The sequence below is a fragment of the Ammospiza nelsoni genome, chromosome 15 (genome assembly GCF_027579445.1).
Source record: "Ammospiza nelsoni isolate bAmmNel1 chromosome 15, bAmmNel1.pri, whole genome shotgun sequence".
In the NCBI taxonomy this organism is placed as follows: domain Eukaryota; kingdom Metazoa; phylum Chordata; class Aves; order Passeriformes; family Passerellidae; genus Ammospiza; species Ammospiza nelsoni.
The window spans coordinates 8,086,752-8,106,666 of record NC_080647.1 but is presented as its reverse complement, the minus strand read 5'-3'; the positions used below and the strand labels follow the sequence as shown (position 1 = coordinate 8,106,666).

General features: G+C 50.6%; 1 protein-coding gene across 3 annotated transcripts in view; it reads right to left on the bottom strand.

The window, feature by feature from the left end:
* DOCK11 (dedicator of cytokinesis 11) overlaps nt 1–12,308 on the bottom strand; it is a 76,886-nt gene extending 64,578 nt beyond the window's left edge. For all 3 annotated transcript variants that reach the window (XM_059483264.1, XM_059483266.1, XM_059483265.1), the window contains exon 1: nt 12,060–12,308. In XM_059483264.1, the coding sequence (XP_059339247.1) occupies nt 12,060–12,161 (102 nt within the window). In that variant the 5' untranslated portion in view covers nt 12,162–12,308. The remainder of the gene's footprint in view (nt 1–12,059) is intronic.
* Nucleotides 12,309–19,915: the final 7,607 nt, after the last annotated feature.

The window sequence follows — 19,915 nt, the reverse complement described above, 5'->3', positions numbered from 1 at the left end:
CCAGAGTGAGGGAAACCCAAACAGGGGCCTGTGCTCAGTGCCTGGCTGGGCCCAGGGCTCCTGTGCTGGTGCCACTGTCCCTGTGCTGGTGCCACTATCCCTGTGCTGGTGACACTGTCCCTGTGCTGGTGACACTGCCCCGGCCAGGCTGAGCACAAACCCTGCCCGGGCAGAAACCACCAGAGAGAGCAAACACACGAACACTCGCTCACACGCACAGCTGCGCACACCCACTCATACCCTTGCACAATACTTACACTCTTGCACACTACTCACACTTGCTCCCATTCTTGCACACTTATGCACAGTCATGCACACCCTCGCACACTACTCACACTCACTCTTGCACACTACTCCTCACACTCACACTCTTGCATGCTACTCACACTCACTCTTACATGCTACTCACACTCTTGCACGCTACTCACACTCACTTTTGCACACTATTCACACTCATGCATGCTCACTCACACACTTCCCCCCCCCCCCCTCCTCGGCTCTGCATCCTTTCCTCTGTTCCTCCCCCTGCCAGCCCTGCACACTCAGCAGCCCCAGCTCGGGCCTGTCCCCACACCCTCAGCAGTGCAGCCCTGCCCAGCGTGTGCTGCACACCCCAGAGCAGCCAGAGACACAAACGGATGAGTTGTTAAAGTGCTGCTGCTCAGAGCAGCTGAAGAGAGGAGGAGGAAGAGGACAGGTCACGTGGATGTGTGTAACTGCATTATCTCAGATTGTAAAACTGCTCCCCAAAACTCAGCCCCCATTTTACACCTATCTGCTTGCTGCCTCACCTGTTGCAACCCTGCAATGCACTTACATGAAAGCCAAGCAAAAGCCCAAATTTTAAACTAAACACCAAAGGGCCAAGTAAGTGAAATGCACAGAAAATGAGAGGAAAAGCTAAAATAGGGTGAAATGGAGGTGTACAACTACCCTTGGGACACACCTGTCACAGCTAAAATCACATCACTTCTGAGACTGGCAACACTCCAGGGCAGAGACACCACTCCCCACTGCAGTGCACAATCAAAAACAGCAGAGAGAAGCCCCCATTTTTTTATTTTGCTCAAGAAACCTGACTGTACATGAGAGAATTCAAATGATGCCTGGAAACTGAGCAAACTCACTTGGCAAACCATATGGGCATGTGGAAATGAGCAATTTCTATCCACAAAAAAGCTTTTCCACAGCCAGGGATTCAAAGATCAGGTCAGGGAAAACTCACATTGTGTGGCCTTAGGAGCTTTTTCCTTTTAGTATCACATTTGTGACTTTTTCCACCCCCAGCTCCTGCACTGCCATCTGATCCCATTACACACTCTCACTCCAGCTTGCAGAAAGGCTACAGAGCTCAATTTACAAAAGCTCGGATTCACTTCAGAGAAGTCATCACTGCTGACTGCTGGGCATGAGAAAGAATCATCAAAACCCAGAAACTCCGGGCTTGGCCACTCAATGTTCATGGAAGTGCCATAAACCTCTGCAAAGCCAGAATAAAGCCTGAGCCCCAAGGACTCTGCATTCCAAACTCCAGGGGAAGGGAAGGGAAGGGAAGGGAAGGGAAGGGAAGGGAAGGGAAGGGAAGGGAAGGGAAGGGAAGGGAAGGGAAGGGAAGGGAAGGGAAGGGAAGGGAAGGGAAGGGAAGGGAAGGGAAGGGAAGGGAAGGGAAGGGAAGGGAAGGGAAGGGAAGGGAAGGGAAGGGAAGGGAAGGGAAGGGAAGGGAAGGGAAGGGAAGGGAAGGGAAGGGGCGGGAGCAGAGCTCAGGGAGGAAGGGCAAGCAGGGAGACAGTGTGAGTCAGCACACATGGCAGCAGCCACAACACAGGGCTGCCCTGCTGGTGCCAGGAGGTTTGGGCTTCTCAGCAAAGCCACATTTTGGGAACAAAGCAGCAGGGAGGCAATGAGGCAGCTCCCAGCAGGTGATGGGGAGCTGGTGTCCACGAGCCTGCTGCAAAGCCAGCACTCAGCTGGATGCAGCAGATGCACAATGGTAAAAGCTCAAGGGTGAAAAACAGTCCATAAAGCTGGGTATGAGCAGACCAAAACTATTTTTACACTGGCCAGAAAGAAGGAAATTTAAAAACACAAGAAAAATATCCAGACAGGAATTCTGGCTCTGCTGAAGACACCAAAACATTGAGACACCAGGGCTGCACCTGGGACAGGTGAGAGGGGTGGGCTGTAAGGTGGGCATGCAAACACACAGAGCATCCTGTGAAAAGGCAAGGGAGGAAAACCTCACCAGAAAGAGGAGAAGCAGGGGAAGAATGGAGAGGGAAAGGGCTCAGAAGCTGGCCCAAGGTGGTGCAGGAGAGGGCAGAATGGAGGATGGAGGCTTTACCCATCTGTGCAGGGGCCACATCATGGGAAGCAAGAATTGTGCCAAGATGGGCTGTGTAGCTGTGAGAGGCAGAAGATGGGGCCAGGGAGGCCAGGAAGGGCTGGCAGAGAAGGTGGGCACTGCAGGCAGGAGAGGAGCCCCAGGGCAACTGGGAAGGGAAGAAGGAATTGGTGAGGAGAAGGGGCCTGCCAGGGAGTGATCAGATCAAACACAAACATACAAACACAAACACACACAAACACATAAACACACACCAACACACACAGAGCTCAGAGCAAGGCTCTGCACAGCCCTCCACGGGCAGCAGCACAGCAGCCTCCTGAACAGCAGCACATCATTGCCAGGGCTCTCATGAGACAGGGGTCTGGCTCAGAGTGCACACATCCCCTCTCCACCGCACTCTGTGCCAGTGTGTGCCCTGCCCAGCTCTGAGTGCAGAGCCAGCACCAGGCTGCTGTGCCCCACATCGTCCCTGCACTGCACGGAGACGGCTGCACCTCCCAGGAGCTCTCAGAGAAATGAAAAGCCTTCGTGGGGAAGGGGAGGATGAGTGCACAGCCCTGGCACCCTGCAGGAAAACATCAGCAGTGGAAATGACTCACTCTTTCCATCCCAAAGCTCGAATCAGAAGCCAGCCCCCTCCCCTGTGCTTCCCTCCACCCCGCCCAAGTTCTGTGCAAAAGCATTTCACCGACCACAGCCCTCCCCTCCTGCATCCACGGCCCTGGGGGCACCAGAACCCGGGTTCTGGGTATTTTGTAAGGTGGAAGTCTCCTTTTTCAATGCAATGCCCACATCCCAGTGAAAAAACAAGTGCCTGCAGTCACACTGCTGTCCCTGAGAGCAACACAGTATTGGTGTGAGACACCAGCCTGGAGAAGGCTTGAAGAAACAGTCAAAAAAGTTCATGTCACTGTAGACATGCAAACATTTAGCTGTCATTATTAGGCCTGTAAAATAAAATGAACTCAGGCCTTGAAGTGTCTACAAGTTGGTTTAGAAATACAGGAAACCAGAATAATCAGCACATGACTCTTCATTTTCCTTCCACTTACTCAAAAATGGACTCCACAGTTCACAGCCTTTAGCAGATCCTATTCTGAAGCAGAGTTCTGCAGCCACGAGGGGCAGGAACACTGTTTTGGTTTTCTTTTTTTTTTTTTTTTTTTTTTCTGAAAGCTTGAGATTCTTGCATAATCACTTAAGCAAACAGGCCCCAGAAAACAGCTGCATTGCAATGGAGCAGTGAGAGTTCAGAGCCCGAGTGTGAGTGGCTGTGAAGGCAGTGCTGCCACTCCAGCCCAGCTGCACTTCACCTCCACACACCACCTCTGAAAACCATGAACAAGTGCAGAGCCACACCTGAGGTGATCCAGCACTGCTCCTGCACAGGGCAGCGCATCAGGAGCAGCATTTTGCTTTCAGTACCCCTGTCCCTGTGCCTGACCCTCCTCAGGATCACCAAGGGCTGCTGTGTGACAGTGACAGCTCAGCACCCTCTGCCATGGGGTCTGCAGTGCCAGCCCCTGGGGTCCTGTGAGTCCCTGCCTGCACAGGCACAGCCTGGCTCTGAACAGGCACAGCCTGGCTCAAACCCAGCCCTTCTCCTCCAGGAGCACAGGGAGGGACCAGGGCAGCTCTGTGTCAGCCAAACTGCACCTGCATCCAGCTGAGCATCTGCTGCAGAGCTCGAGAGAGGTGCAAACACGTCACAGCTTTGGTTTCCTCCTTCGGAAATAATACAGCTGATAGAAATTGGCAAAAGGGTACTGGTTTCTATGGGATAACTGAATTTCTGCCAGATATGACTTCTCAAAGCATTCTGTAATACAGGCATGCTAAAAAAGGAAAATAGTAATTACAACGACAATAATACATGTTATTTATTTAGGTTCTTAGCTGGAACATCCCAAAGTGCTTTTCAGATGTCACTTGTATTCCATCATTTATTTATGTAGTATCAGTTTTATATTTAGCATCCAAATCCAGAATAGCCAGAACATCTTAAAGCAATTAATGGCACATAAGCAGAACCCCTCCCTTTCCTGTCTGTCTCAAACTCTTGTTTTTCTCTTGGGCAGCTGCTCGCACGCAGGGCTGAGCCAAGGGCTGAGCCAGAGCACAGACTCTGCCCCAGTGAGCAGGGGAGCACTCCCACCCCATCCCACCCCTCTGGCCAGGGACACAGCCAGGAGCAGGGCAGGACACTTGTCCAGTGTGGTCATGGTCACAGGGGTCCCAGTATGAGGGAAGAGATGAGAATCTTGGCTCTCCACGTTTCAGAAGGCTGATTTATTATTTTATGATATACATTATATTAAAAGCAAATGATACATTAAAGCTATACTAAAGAAAGAGGAAAGATTTAATCAGAAGGCTAGAAAAGAATGATAATAAAATGTTGACCAGAGTCCCAACACAGCTGGACCTATGTTTGGTCATCAAGCAGAAACAATCCACATGAGACCAATCAAAGATGCACCTGCCACATTCCACAGCAGCAGATAATCATTGTTTACATTTCCTTTCTGAGGCCTCTCAGGAGAAAAAATCCTGGCAAAAGGATTTGTCAGAAAAAATATGTGTGTGACAGTGCAGGCCCACAGAACACAGAGAGGAAGAGCAGAGCAGGAAGTCCCAGGGCAGTTTTGGGTGCCTCAGCACCCAGTTGTGTCAGGGGTGGTTTCAGCAGCTCAGGAAGTTGTCTCAGCCTCATTTTGCTCCATTTTCAGGCTGCAGGCACTGGATACAGGTGCAAAGGGGCTGTAAAGTTTAACTCTGTTCCCCCAGCAAACAGAGGAGGCTGTGGATGGGCTCTGCAGGGGATGGACCCTTCAAGGCTTCAACCCAACCACAAAGTGCTGCTGTCAAAGAAGCACCCTAAAGCTTCCCCAAATAAAAACATCCCTACAATTGCAACACCATCCAACAGGACAAGGGAGAGTTTAGGGAGCAAGAGAGGGAAAGGAAAACCTGGCACACAGGCAGCCAGCTGCCCTTGTGGGCCCTCCAGAGCTGCAGGACACTGCTCCACACTGACACTGCAGCCCAGCCCACACCCAGCTCCTGGCACTGCCAAAACACAGTCCCACATGGCTGGGATGGCTCTCCAGGGCAATGTGCAGCACCCTGACACCACCAGCTCCCACCACTGCACAGGAGAGATGCCATTTCTCCCTTGTTCAGGGGACAGAGAGGCCAGGCTGCAGTGGGGATGTCACCCAGCATGGAGGCAGGGGCAGATGAGGAGTGGGGAATGCTCTCTGTGGAGCAGCAGAGTCTCCTTCCAGATGCAAGCACTCCCCAGGAACAGTCCTGTGACAGGAGATATTAATAGGGGAGAGAAGAAACTGCTTTTCAGTGAGAGAGAGGGGTGAGAAAGGGGTCAGGAACAAGCAGCCCTGACCCCATTAGAGAAGCAGCAGGAGGCAGGGAAAGGCTGTACAGATAAGTCAGGGCTGTGTTGAAGGAAAGAGGAGCCATCAAGGGAGAGCTTTGATTTGTACTTTTTAAAGAATGAAAGAGATGGAAGAGTTGGTGACAGGGAAACATATTCCAGCATTTTTTAAGATGACAGCAATGGCTACAAAGGTTTAAGAAACTACTGTGTTCTTCCTTGCACAGCAGGAGTGAGGAGGCCAATTAACCAGGGATGCTGAAGCACACGTGGTACCCCAGGCCTGGCTGCTGCTCAGCTGCTGTGTGTGACCCTGACTTGCATCCCAAAAGCTTTGTGCAGTTTTGCACCATTAGAGATAATAAATCAGCATGCACAGGGCTAAGTGAAATGATGAAAGAGCCACCCAGCTGCATACAGAAAACAAGGCTACGCTACACACTACAGCAGGTTGTGCTGGTTCAAATGCTCCTAGTGCTGGGGGAGATACCTCCAAATACCTCCAGATACCAGGACAGGCTGAAGCAAAGCCCAGGAGCCATCCCCTCTCTGGATTCTAAGAGCACAAATCCCAGCTGCAGTGCTGGCAGTGGCTGCAGGCAGCACCACCAACCATCTGCTCCAGCCATTTCACTGCACTGCCAGGGGTGGGCTGGTGCAGATGCTGCCAGTGCAGGGACACCTGCATTTCCATGGCATTGTCCTCAGCACTTTCAGCTTGCCCAGTGAGTGCTAAAGCCCCAGCTAGCAAAATGTGGAAAGAAATAAACACATGTGGTGCTTCATTGTCTTCCCAGAGCTTTCCTGTAACAGGCAGGAGGACGCAAACATTTGAATGATGCCTTGGGAAGGATAAGGTTTTGCACCCATCAAAAGCTTGTCGTTGCCTCCAAAAACCTCCAGAACTGGACACATGGACTGCAGCTCATCCTGTACCAGTCAGACCTCAGCACTCAGAAGAGCAAGGAACTGCACCATCTCTTAAGGATGGGTATCAGCAGCAGGTATGCCAGAGATTGTCCCCACAGAGCTGCAGACTGTACTTGGAGCCTTGCTCCTCTCCACCAAGCCAAGCCCTTCATCCACCCCACCACTGGTGTGTGCTCAGGCAGGGGCAAACCCAGCCACGTCCCTGGCACACCTGGCCAGCCCTGGGCTAAACCCAGCCCCTCAGGGCACAGCAGCCCTGGTTCAGGAAAGCATGTGAATAATTTTAACAATGCTTTTAAGTGTTTTCTCGAATAAGCCCCTGTGAACAAGATTCTCTCCACAGACACTTGCACAGGAGTCAGCAGTGGCACAGCAGGCAAACCCTACCCTGGTTACACCAACAGCAAAGCTCCCGCCCACTGACAGGGGCAGAGTTTCCTCCCGTGCCTCATATATGTCTGTTTTTCTATGTAAATTGTGCAAACACAGCATGCTGACTGCCCCCAGGGGAACAGGCATATATTCTGTCTCTCTTGGGTGCCAAGATCACTACAAACGCTGCATATAAACAGGCTTCACATTGATCAAAGTGAATTTAGCTTATTAAAAGAGGATTCTATGCAGAAAGCTGATTTCCTCTGCATGAGCATAAATCAAGACACTAATAATATAGTTTAAGCTGAAAAAAAAAGCTCACAGAAAGAACAAAATGCCTTTTTGCCTCCAGTCAAAACCTCCTTACTATCACCATTAAGGAGCTTTATATCTCCTTTTTGTGTCTGACTGAAACTGAGCCACCCATAGGAGCCCAGCCCAGCCAGGATCAAACAAAACCCATCTCCTCCTGGCACGCTGCCCACCCTCTCACAGGGAGCACACCACAGAGAGCAGACACTTGCCCTGAATACCTCTGGGTGCCAAGGATGCACACAGTTGTTTGTAAGCAGAGGCTCTCCCACTGCCATTTCTGGCCCAGACCTGTGAGTGGCACCAAGCTGTGCCCTGGGGGTACCCAGAGATGCTCCCCTGGCCTGGCTGACCCAGCCTGGGCTGATCTTTTGCAGCTGCTCCTTCTCAGATATAGTCTGGCTCTGCACCCTTTCCAAAATCCTCATGGCAAAGCAGTAAATGCATCTTCAGTCAAACTGTATAGAAATGATCTAAAGAAAATCAGAGCAATTGTGCTAGACTTAGAATTGCCACCAGATGACTGGGCTTGGCAGCGCTGTGGGAAAATGCATCAGCTGTGTTTTGTCAAGTGCTTGCTGCTCTGATCTTGTGCCTCCCACACTTTTAATTTCCCTGTCACGACACAGAGAACGACACTTCTGGAAAACCTGCACAGGGCTGAGACACAGCCCCCTGTCCCTGCAGGGCCCCAGAGCTGCTGAGCAAACCCAGAGAGCCAGGGCAGGCACAGGGGTCTCAGCTTTGGCCTCACATCCACCCAAACAAGTGCAGCTGATTTGGTCCTCAGGCAGAAGGAAGAGCCCTTGCTGCTGTCACAAGAGCCAGGATCTCACTCACACACGTGAGCTCAAACTGCTCAGCTCTGCAATGCCCCACAGCCTCCATGGGCTGCAGCTGGGGTGCAGGAGAGGGGCACAGGCAGTGCCATCAGAGCAAGGCCTGCCCACCTGAGCACTCAGTGCATCCTGCTGGCCAGAGTCTGACCTGCCCAGCTCCCCATCAGCAGTGCCCCCAGCAGGGCTCTCCTCCTTGCTGCTCGACTTTCCCACTATTACTCAGCAACCTCAGAGGATGGGAGGAGGGAGATTGCACTGAAGGTCTGAGCCAAAATCACCCATCTCCATGCACTGCCAAAGGTCCCTGGCTGCTCTTTCAGCTCTAGCCCAGATGCCTCTCCCAGGTACCATCAGCACTTTGGCTCTGAAGCTTCCCTTCTAACACAGCATTTTACTGTTGGTGCCCCAACAGGTCATCTTTCAGTTAAGAATGGTTTAAGTCATCACACTTGGGCTTTGACTGCTCCTTTCTTTAACTTAATCTTAAAATCTGCCTTTACCTTTCAAGCGTGTCATTTATCCCACCTGCCAACAAACATTTCCACTGAATTTGTCTGTTTATTTAAACAGTGACATTATTTGTCAATTAACCAGCCCAAACTGCATCCCTAGTTGTAATCAGTAGCACACATCAGGGAGCATTCAAAGCTGAAATTGATACAATCTGCCCTGCAGCCTCTTGCAGAGAAGAGCACAGAGAGAAGCAGGGTTCCCACAGAGCGCTGCCTGCGGCACCCAGCACTCCCAGCAGGGCTGTGCCTGCTTTCAAGGGATTCCTGCTGAACTGTGCCTGCACAGCCTGTCTGTGAATGAGATGCAGGGCCAGAGTGATGGCCAGGGTGCTGGGAACAGCAGCACAGTGAGAGGGAACAGGAGCCCCAGGCGAAGGCACTTCATCCTTCCCTGTGCTTCACAAGGGACCAAAGTGTCCCTGAGCTCCCCTCCACAGCCTGTGCTGACTTCCACTCTGCCTACCCTGACAGGAGCAGCTGTGACTGCATCCTAGCAGCTGGTCCAAAGGGCACAGTGTGGACACAGGGACTCCAGGACACCTTGGAAAGGGACAGGCTCCCCTCACTGCCACCATATCCAATGCTTCCCTTCCACAGGCACAAAGGAGCAAAGCCCTGCCAAAATCAACAACCTAAATATTGTCCTTGCACTAGACAGGCATAAATCAAAAACGAGGAACAGAAATAAGATGGCATGGGCCTCACTGCTCCTGCAAGACAGCAGCTTTGTAACCACACTGTACCAGACATCCTTGGGCTGGACACTTCTGGCCAGAGAGACACCTCCTTAAACACACAAATTGTGGCTCTGGACAAGCTGACCACTTCCATGGCATTAAAAGCTTTCCTCAGAGATGTTTTCTTTTATGGGCATTTCATTCACTGACTACAAACAGCTTCATACTCCAGACAGTTCCTTGTCTCGAGGCATGCCCTGAATGCCCAGAGTGCTGAGCTCACCCAACACACTGAGAGAGCCCCACGGTGCCCACTCCTGCTAGGGATGGAGGTGTGGGCTCTGCAGCATTAGCTCTGCCCACCACCCTTCATTCCCTTCATGCTACCATTCCTGTGCTTTCAGCTGTGATTGCCCCAAGGCAGGCAGACAGCCAAGGCACTTGACAAGATGACCAAGGGAATATTAAACTATTCACATAGTTTTTATTAACTCAATTTCACTTGCTCTGTTCAGTATGCAGGAAGATGATGGGATCCTGTCAGGCAAAGGCTCCAGTGCAACTCCAGTCTGCTTCAGAAAATCCCAGTTCCTGACATCCAGGGACACAGAGTGTCACTTGCTGCCAGTCTGCTCCACCCTGTTATCAAACACCAACTCCTACTCTCCCTGTACCCCCTGGCCACCCTCGGCTTCCCTGAGCTCAGCTCTGCCTCAGGGCGAGGGATCCCAGTCCTGATGCTGGCCCCTTCCACCTGCCCCACACTGGCTGTGGCAAGCAGAGGGCAGATGGGATGGGGAGGTGCTCACACAGCTCTGCAGCTGCCCAGCACCATCAGCACCAAAACTGAGACCCACCTCGGGAACAGGATCAGAAACTGAGACTTCTCAGTCCCGCCCTCACTCCACCACTCCCCACCAGCATTTCTCAGGATCCTCTCTGTACCCTCCCAACAACCACAGACATCCCTTCCCCACAAAGATGACAAACCAGAAGATAGAGAGGAGCCAGCTTTTTGCTGGAGCAAACCTCATCCTTAATCACTAAGGAAGGTCAAAATGCCATGTGAGACATCCTATGAGCTTGTGCCATCTCCTTCCTCCCTCCCTGATCACTGCAGCGCCTTGTGGCCCTTCCCAGTGATGCAGAAGTGCTGGGATTTATCCGCTGCTGCTGAACTGTCAAAAGCAGGAGCCTCTGCCAGGACCTGGATCAGGAGCACCTGCCCTCACCCTGCTCTGGTGCCCGGCTGCAAACACACGAGGCAGCACAGCAGCTCTGGGGATCTGCCTGCCAGAGAGAGAGAGAATTGGCAGGGACAGCGTGGGCAATGAAACCCTAGAGGGGCTCAGAAAAAGAGTGGCTGCCTGACAGACTCTGACGCTTCTCTGGGTTCCTGTCAATGTTTTATTTATCTTCATCTGCAGTCCCACCCATCCCTTCCCCTTCTGAGAAAAAGAACCTGACACGGGTGCCACACAACCATTTGCATGTAGGATACCAAAGCTCTTCTTGTCTTGTATATGTAATTTTATTTTTAATGAGAAGTTCCATTAGCTTGTACAAAGCCTTTGTCCCTGTGTGTTGCTGAAAGAGAGAAAGCAAATCACATGGAAGCTCATAAGAATCCCCAACAACTGCACATAATCAGCAAAAACTAGCACGAGGAAATCAGACTAGGTTATTACCATAGCTTTTTTTTTTTTTTTCAGGCTTAGAAATCTGTAAATTTACAAGAAAACTCAGTTTTTTTAAATGTTCAAACCTCTCAATTTATTTAACAGCACATGTCATTCAATCTAATAGTAGAGAACGAATAGGAATTATTTCCTGAACTTGTACTGCACTTTCTGCATATCCCATTGACTAACCTTTCTTCCATCAAAGTCAAGGTCAAAGTTGATCACACGCTAGAGTAATTCAATGAGCACCAGTGAAACACATCCAACAAAGCCTGGGAAGCTGGGAGCTGACCCCGGCATCCTCCCAAGGCGCAGCGCTGCCGTTTGCACAGCTGTGAGCACAACAAAGACAACCTGCTGCAGCATCCCACATGCCGGGATCAAACAAACGCCTCTGACCACGCGTGTGACTTTCAGCCCCGACCCCTGAGCGCCATTCCCGGCATCTGTCGGGCTCTATCGGGATCTGTCGGGCTCCCGGCTCACAGCGCCTGTGCCTCCCGCCTTGCCCGGCCGTGCCCTTCAGTGCTGCCCTGTCCATGTGCCGGGTTCACACTGTCCGCACCCCGTTACTCCGCCACCTGTTCGCTCGGTGCGCCGCACTCCGGTTCCCGTTAGTTCCTGCCGCCGCCCCACGCCAGGACCGAGCGGCGCTGCCCTGGGATGCTCCCGGCCCGGAGCGGCGCAGGTGGGATGGCACGGCACGGCAGGGCAGGGCACGGCACACACGGAGGGGACCCTAAAGACAGATCCGCATCCCCTGCCTTGCCCAGCCGCGCCCTCATCCCAAAGCCTGCCCCGCCGCGCCCTGCGCATCCCCCGCTCTGCCAAGCCCCGACCCAGCTCTGCCCTCGCTCCAGGCCCTCTTCCTCTTCCCCTCCCCGCCTCCCCTGCCCGGCTCTGCCCGCTCCCAGCGCTGCCGGGCTCCTCCCGCTGCCGCCCAGCGCCGAGCGGGGCCGGGGCGCGGCCCCTGCCGGGCGCTGCCCGCGCTCACCAGCACGAAGGAGCTGCGCACCGCCTCCGACACGCTCTGCCGCAGCTCGGCCGCCGTGCCCGGCTTGCTGAGCCGCTTCGTGAACTTCCTCACTTCCGACATGGCGACATGATCCGATCCGCGCCGAGCCGAACCGAGCTCCGGGCTCCCTTCGCGCTCTCTCCGCGCTCCCTCGCTGCCGCCGGGCGGGCGCGGCCGGGCCGGGGCGGGCGGAGCCGCGGGGCGGGCCCGGGAGGGTCCCCGCTTTGTCCCGCCCCGCCCGGGCCCGCTTTGTCCCCAACGCAGGTGGCCCGTGGCCCGCTCCGGCACGGGGACAGCCCCGGAGCGCCGGCACAGCGAGGATACAGCAGCGACCCGGCCAGCGAGGGCTCGGCGTGCCGGGGCTCAGCCGAGAGCACCGGGCTGGAGCTTCAGAACAACGGCACTCGCGGGATGGAGCACCGGGCAGCTTGGTAGAATGATCTCCCGGCTCTCCCAGGCGTTCCTGCAAGGCTAAGCTGGATCCAGGATAAGAGGTTTCTACTGAGCATCTCTGTGCTGGTGAAATTTACCAGGGCAGCGGGCTGTGGTTTGGATTTGTGCTGGAAACTGTGTTGATAATTAGGGATGTTCTCCTTACGGCTGAGCAGCGCCGACACAGAGTCAAGGCAAGAACTTTTCTGCTCCTCACCCCAGCCCAAAATTGCAGCAATGAGCTGGGAGGGGACACGGCCAGGATAGCTCACCCCGAGTGACCCAAGGGACACCCCACACCCTGAGGCATCAGGTGATGGTATAAATCAGGGTCAGAAGAAGGGAGTGGGGACATTCAGTGTCTTCCCAAGTCACCATCACTCATGAGGGAGCTCTGCTGGCTCGGGGATGCCTGAACGCCTGTCTGCCCTGAGAAATTGTGAATGAATTCCTTGTTTTGCTTTGCCTATGTAACTTTTGCTTTACTTATTGAACTGTATTTAGTTTCCTCACTTATACCCGCCTGATTCTCTCCCCACATCCCACTGGGGGAAGGGATGGAACAGCTGTGTGCAGCTGATTTGTGAGCTGGGGTGAAATGAGAAAATATCCAACTTATAGAGTTTGCTATAGGAAACTGCTTTGGTTACAGAGGACATGATCATATTCCATTTGCTTGCTCAGCTGCAAAACCAAGAAATAAGGATATGAAAAGAAGATTCCTTAGGACTCAATTCCTACTCCTCATTACTTTGTCATTGTGCACTTCTTTGAAGGATGGTGATTTTGAAATTACAATAGAGAGCCTTTGTTTTGTTTATTAAAACCTTTTAATTTTTTTAAACTTATTTTGTGTGTTGTGTCTTCAGAGCAAGATACTGAATTGAATAGAGTTGCCATATATTCATAGGAATTTACACACATTGTGCCATATGACTGATTAAATACTATCTACAAGGATCTCACTGGAATTATAGGCATCCCATAAATCACACAACTTATAGAGAAGTAGTTTTGATTATGAGAGCCAATCTGTAGGGGGCAATGAATACAGCCATTATGATCCAAACCATTTAAAATGTTATTCGTGACTCCCAAAGCATGCAAGCCAGTTATTGTTCTGCTTTTTAGGAGTTCACTGAAGGGGCAGCAGTCACCATTTCATATGAAACATTGCTCTGAGCTTTTACATCAGAGGCAAAACAAATCTGAAATTTTATTGTTAATTATCAAGTATCTATTAGATGCGGGATAGAAAAAGTTGACAAGTTAAGGAACTTGCATTTTCACAAATATGAAGGTTTTCTGAACCTAAATTAGATTAAAAGCACTGTGATGCACAATTCCAGTGGCAGCACTGTGAGGTTCACTTCCTTATTCCCACACCCATGAATGTTCTTGTGGAGATTTTTATCAGCCACTTCAAATCCTCACATCAACTCCCCTGCAGTGAACTGGCAAATAAAATTATTAGGTCTCCTTCACCTGGCCACAAAAGGACAGGTGACACAGCGATGCTGGTCACAGAGTGAGGGCAGCGCTGTTCCTGCTGGCTGCTGGGGACAGCCCCTGGCCCCTGTGGCTCCTCAGAGGGGTTTGGGCACTGCAGGAGAGCCCCACCAGAGACTGGGGCCAACAGCTGTGCCAGAGGCATCCCTGCCTTCCATTTGCTACATTAGGAACAGCTCTGAGAACCTGAGTGTTTGTCTGGGGAGGAGAGTGCTGGGATGGTCACTTGACAAGAAATAAAGCCCTCTCTAAAGCACACACTCAATTTCTTAGCTAGACAGAAGCAAAAGGCTCCCACTAAGATTGTGAGCCTGGCTGGGTGCCAGCATCCAAAGAGCTGAGCTGCCCATCAGCAGCATCCCACTGACCTGAGCTCAGCAGCCAGGGAGGGCCAGGGAACAGTGAGGCTGCTTCTTGAAGCAAAGCATGAAAGGGAAAATAAAAGCAAAGGGAAGGACACATCACATGAAAACAACCTGCAGAAAGCTGTGATTCCATATTGGGCAGACTAAACATCAGAGGAAGTCTCAAGCACAAAAAGTGTTAAGGCAAGACAGCAGCCACAGCACTGCTGTTACAGACCAACCCAGGCCTGCAAGGACTGTAGTTTTCATCTCCTTTTTCACAAGGAAAAAAGGCCAGTAATTGTTTATCAGCACAAGAAAGGCATCCAAGGACACACAGGAGCATTTAGAAGTGCTGAGGAGTGGCACTGCCTCAGATAACCAAACTTTCTCCAACTCAGTTTACATGGGGAGCTCACAGATTCAAATGTGCTGATATTTTCATCTCTTTGTCGTTTTGTTGAGACTACAGCCTTGAAGTCCCCAATGTCATTTTGATCCCACACCTGCCTGAGTGATCAGAGGGTGAGCAGCAGCAGCAGCTTGTACTTCCCAGTGAGGATACGTACTGGAAGGTACAGGCAACCTGGGCAAAACAGCTCTGCTGCACAGCACAGACTACAGGAAGAGAAAATTTCCAGAAGACATCATATTAGACTGGTATCAGTGGTATCCTTCCCACTGAGCAGTAGCACTATAGCACAGAAGATGCACTAAAGAAGAATCTCTTTTTTTTTTTTTTTTTTTTGGACAAATATCTGTCAGTGCAGCTGATGCTGACATGAAGTCTGGAACCATACACTGGGGACCCTGACCCAGCTCCACAAACCTCCCAAAGGTACTGAAGGCTTAGTGGCAGGCTCAGGATTTAATTTCTCAAGCCATCCAAGATAAAAAGCACTTAATATTATCAGCCAATAATCCAATTTTTCACTGCTTCCAGTGGTTATCTGTGGGCCTTACTAGCACCTGCACATGAGCCTATCCCACAAAAACACTTACCAATGTGGTTAATTGAAGCAGGTGATTAACCAAGAGTTTCACTGCATTGTGGAGGGTCCTGCATTCCTGCAGAGAACCTGCCAGACTCAGTTACCCAGATCCAGATGTGCTTTTTTTTGCTGGGCAGAAGAAGGATTGTGAAGATGCCATTACATCTTCCATTTCCCAGCTTCAAAATTCCTGTGAGATACATTCAAACATCATAGCTGTATTTCAAGTACTTCAAAATTTAAAAAAAAAAAACCCCAAACAAACAATCCAGAAAGTGTCCTTAGGATGGTGTCTGCACACTGACCCCTCCTGACAGCAAAGCCAAGGCACAGACTGCCACAGGTCCAATTTTGTGCATCTTGCGCCTTCTGCCAAAGCAAGGGGCAAATCAAGTGCTTGGCTATCTTGATCAGCCATCACTCCTGGGCTGCACATGCAGCCAGCCAGCACTGCTGAGGTGTTTAGGGGAAATCTAGGAAGTCTCAGGAGATACAAACACTGTGCAAGGCTGGGTATGGCAGGAGCAGCTGGTCAGACACCTCAGCTAGGGCTGTTCCTCCCCGGGAGCCACATGCCGTGTCCCCCATGGCTAGAGGTGGCAGTGGCACTGTCATTAAGCCCGGGAGCCACATGCCATGTCCCCCATGGCTAGAGGTGGCAGTGGCACTGTCATTAAGCAGCCACTTGTTGGCTTCTCCAGGCGGTGAAGGGAGGCTGCTCCAGCCGGGCAGCACGGAGCTGGTCCCTGGGCTGCAGAGCCCTGGTGTTAAAGGGCTGCCCTCTGCTGACTGATCCCCGATGCACGGGCACAGCCCGGGGGATGGGAGGAGTGCCAGAGCACTGCCCTGCCCAGGAGGGCACCCTCGGGTGAGCACTCAGCTCTGCAGGAGCACACAGAGAACTTCTCCCACAGAGAACTGAGCAGAGACAAAACATCCTCAGTCCAGGTATTCTGCACACCCAGACACTGGAAGGGAGAGAGGTCAAGGCGTGGTTGTTGGTGAGGGCCAGCACTGGTCTCACTGTGCGGGTGGAGAGCCCTGACAGCAACTGCAGAGCTGCTGCCTGCACCACAAACATGGTTATCACAGCCGTGGTCACACAGCACAGGGACACACAGGGACAGCACTGCCCTGGCTGCCCCAGCCCATCACAGACATGGTCACACAACACAGGGACGGCAGTGCCCTGGCTGCCTCGCTGCCTGCCCCAGCACATCACAGCCATGGTCACACAGCAGTGACAGCACTGCCCTGCAGGCTCCATCCCTAACCCCAGGGAGAAAGGGCAAGAACAATTTCTGGTAAATTGGGAACACCTCAAAAGGCTGATGTTTGAATCTGTTCTAGTGTTTTACTATTCTGACAGGAAAAAATAACCCAACCCAACACTTTTAAAATGTTTATTTAAACATAGGAATTTCCTCTATCTCATTTGTGCCCATAGTCACTTGTCCTTCCACTGGATACCACCGTGAAGTCGCCAACATTTACCCAGTCAGGAACTTTTACACATGGGCAAATCCCCCTGAGATGGCTCCTCTCCAGGGTGGGCAGACCCAGCTCTCTCAAGCTCTCCATACCCTGACTAGCCCTCTGTTGGACTCTCTCCAGCAAATCCCTGCCTCTCTGAGTACTGGGAAGCCCAGCAGTGCAGTGATGATCCCCTGAGCTGTTGCCCCTCTCTCCTGCATCCTGGAGCACAACTGATCAGATAGGAGAGATGGAAGGAAAGCACAGGGTCCAGACTAAGCACAGAGCTCTACTGTAATACAGCAACATCCAGCTTATCAGCACTCCCCTATTTATCTTCCTCTGCTTGAAAGCTTTAAAGATCATTTACAATAAATGCCACACACAAGAGGATTGTTATCTCACACAACTCCCATGAGCAGCTCTCTAGCTTGGACAAAGAATACAGCAATTAAGATGTGGATGCACACAGCTACTGGACATCCCCCCTTAGGTCAAAATGCCATTGCTGCCTGGTCCCAGCCCAGTATTTTTCATGACAACTCTGAAAAGGCAGAAGAAAAAACTCCCTGATGTTTGCTTCCTTGTATAGCTAGTGAGGCCAACTGGAACACTGTAGAGGGGGGTTCAACAATGCTCAAATAAATCTATTTCACAATATGCTCTGCAGAGTCAAGTACTGCACAGGTCAATAAATTAATCTCTCACCCTTTCAAATTTTTTTACTTTGTTACTGGTCTTCATTATTTGTTTTCAGACAGCAAAAGGAAGGAGCAGTTACTTCCATAAAAACAGAGTCTGTTGAAAATCTTAGGCACAAATTGAACTAAGCAAAGTCCAGCAGGTCTAAAAAGACAAAAATGGCATTGGGAAATTTAGATATGCAAACAGAGGAAGTAAGTGGAAGCAGAATGGAAGATAACAAGGAAACACTTTCTGTGATGCTGGTTACATACTGTGACAGGTTACCTACAAAAAATGTAGTGCCCATCCCTGGAGATACTAAAAGGCCTGAGCAACTTGCTCTGACCTGGGTGAGCAGAGGGGATTGGACTAGAGTTCCAGAGGACTCCCTGGATCTTGAATAATGTGTGATTCTGTAACAAGCTGTTCTGTTAATCACCATAATATAATACCAGCCTTTATTCAGGAGGGTACTAAAGGATAGATTTAAATTTATGCATGAACCCTACAAAAATCAAAGGAGTTATGGTTAGTGGAAAAACAAACTTTCTGGCACAGCTGTAAACATGTGCTCATCACTTACTGCAGTTAAAGACAAATTTACCCACAGGCTTAAACAAGTAGTCGTGTTCCTTTCTGAATGGCCTTTTGTGCGCTGCTCTGTACATAGCACTTGGCTTCACTCATTTTTTGTGCTCCATTTACTGAGCAATATAGTGTGAGCAGAATTCCACACCAAAGCCTGAAGCACCATCACTAAAGCACATATCAGTTTCTAACCATGTGAACTGAAAAGCCTCCACTGCATCTTAGCAGGAGACCAATAATATCATCAAAATACTAGGAAAGCAAAAGTTGCAGCTGTAGACATCAGCATATAGAACATGGATTCATGACTCCAGCAGCACATCCTCAGAACCAGTCAACAGTTCCCTACAGCCTTCCAGTTTGTTCCCACTTTCACAAAATGAAGCAATGTGCTTATAAGCAGCTCTCAAACAAACAAGGTATCATATATGAAACTAGGGAAAACACCTAGAAAACAGACACACATAAAACATAAAAAATTTTGCCTTGCTGATATTCCAGCCAGAAGCAGCAGGTACATTTGCCTCAAAAGGTTAACAGCTTAGCATTCCTTACACTTTTAGGTTCACTTTGGCTCATTTAAGGAGTGGCCATTTTCCAATATGTGTTCAGGAAATTGCTAATGACAGGCAAAAAGAGCACAGTGGCCTTCCATGACTGATTAATCAATTCTGCCATGCCTATGGCTAATGCTCATATATTTAACACTGTTAGAATCATGCCAACTGCAGAGTTCAGCATTGCTTTCAGTGAAAAAACAAAACCCAAAAGAATCTCACCAACCAAAAGAAACAAAGACATCCCCCTCCCCTTTTTAATGTCAGAAGAAAGGACTTGTGCAGCATCTAGAAATCAAATTTTAGCATGATTCAGCTCCTCGATCTGTTGTTTTTGTCCCTCTGTACGTGCACTGGGCTCGGCGCCCAGCTCTGAAAGAGACAAAGGTACAGAGGCACAGCTTTGTTCCCACCCACAGCCACTCTCTGCCAGAAGCAGCTGCCAGGACCCAGCTACAGCAGAAATGAGGTGCTGAAGATCTGTGACACTCACTCCAATCAGCTCATTTTATTGATTCTTGGGAAGCGACTGGGTTAATTCACATTTCCTGCACCAAGGTTCCTCTGCAATGGCAGCTCCTCACTTTGCCTCCTGGGAATTCTCACTTTCTGTAAGCAGAATTTTGATGACATGAATGTCAACCTTTTGTTCCTTAACAGAGGTTGTTAAGGAGGCCCCTGGAAAAAACCACTCCAGAGAGAAGAATCCTCCTGCACAAAGAGAAATGTTTTATTTCAATAGATCTCCATCCGTGCTGTGCCTGTGCTCCAGCCAGGAACATCACTGCAGTGCAAGGGCACTCCCTGACCTACAGACAGTGAAGGCACATGACTGAACCTGACAGGCCCAGCAGGGAAACCAACATTTACCTGCAGGGAGAACTTGGAGGCTGTGACAGCAGCAGAAGGCAGCACATCAGGTACCAGAGAAGTCTCCAGACCCAGCAATGGCTGAGATCAGACAGGACACAGCACCACTCAGACTGGAACAGCACTCAACCAACACAATTTTGGAAGGAGAGGGAAAGAGGCACTGATTTCTGAACCATCAAAACTGAGCAGAACAGTTCAGCTGGGGAAAAAGCATTGAGAATACTAGATCAATGCAGAGGAACACCAGAACTGTGAGTGCTGAAAAGCTAAATATCAAGATAAATGGAAGTCAATCGTCCTCAAGATCAGCTTTGTTTTTCTGCCTGAATAATGAAAACAATAACCCTTTTTTAAGGAGCACCTGAGTACTCAACAGGTCTGAA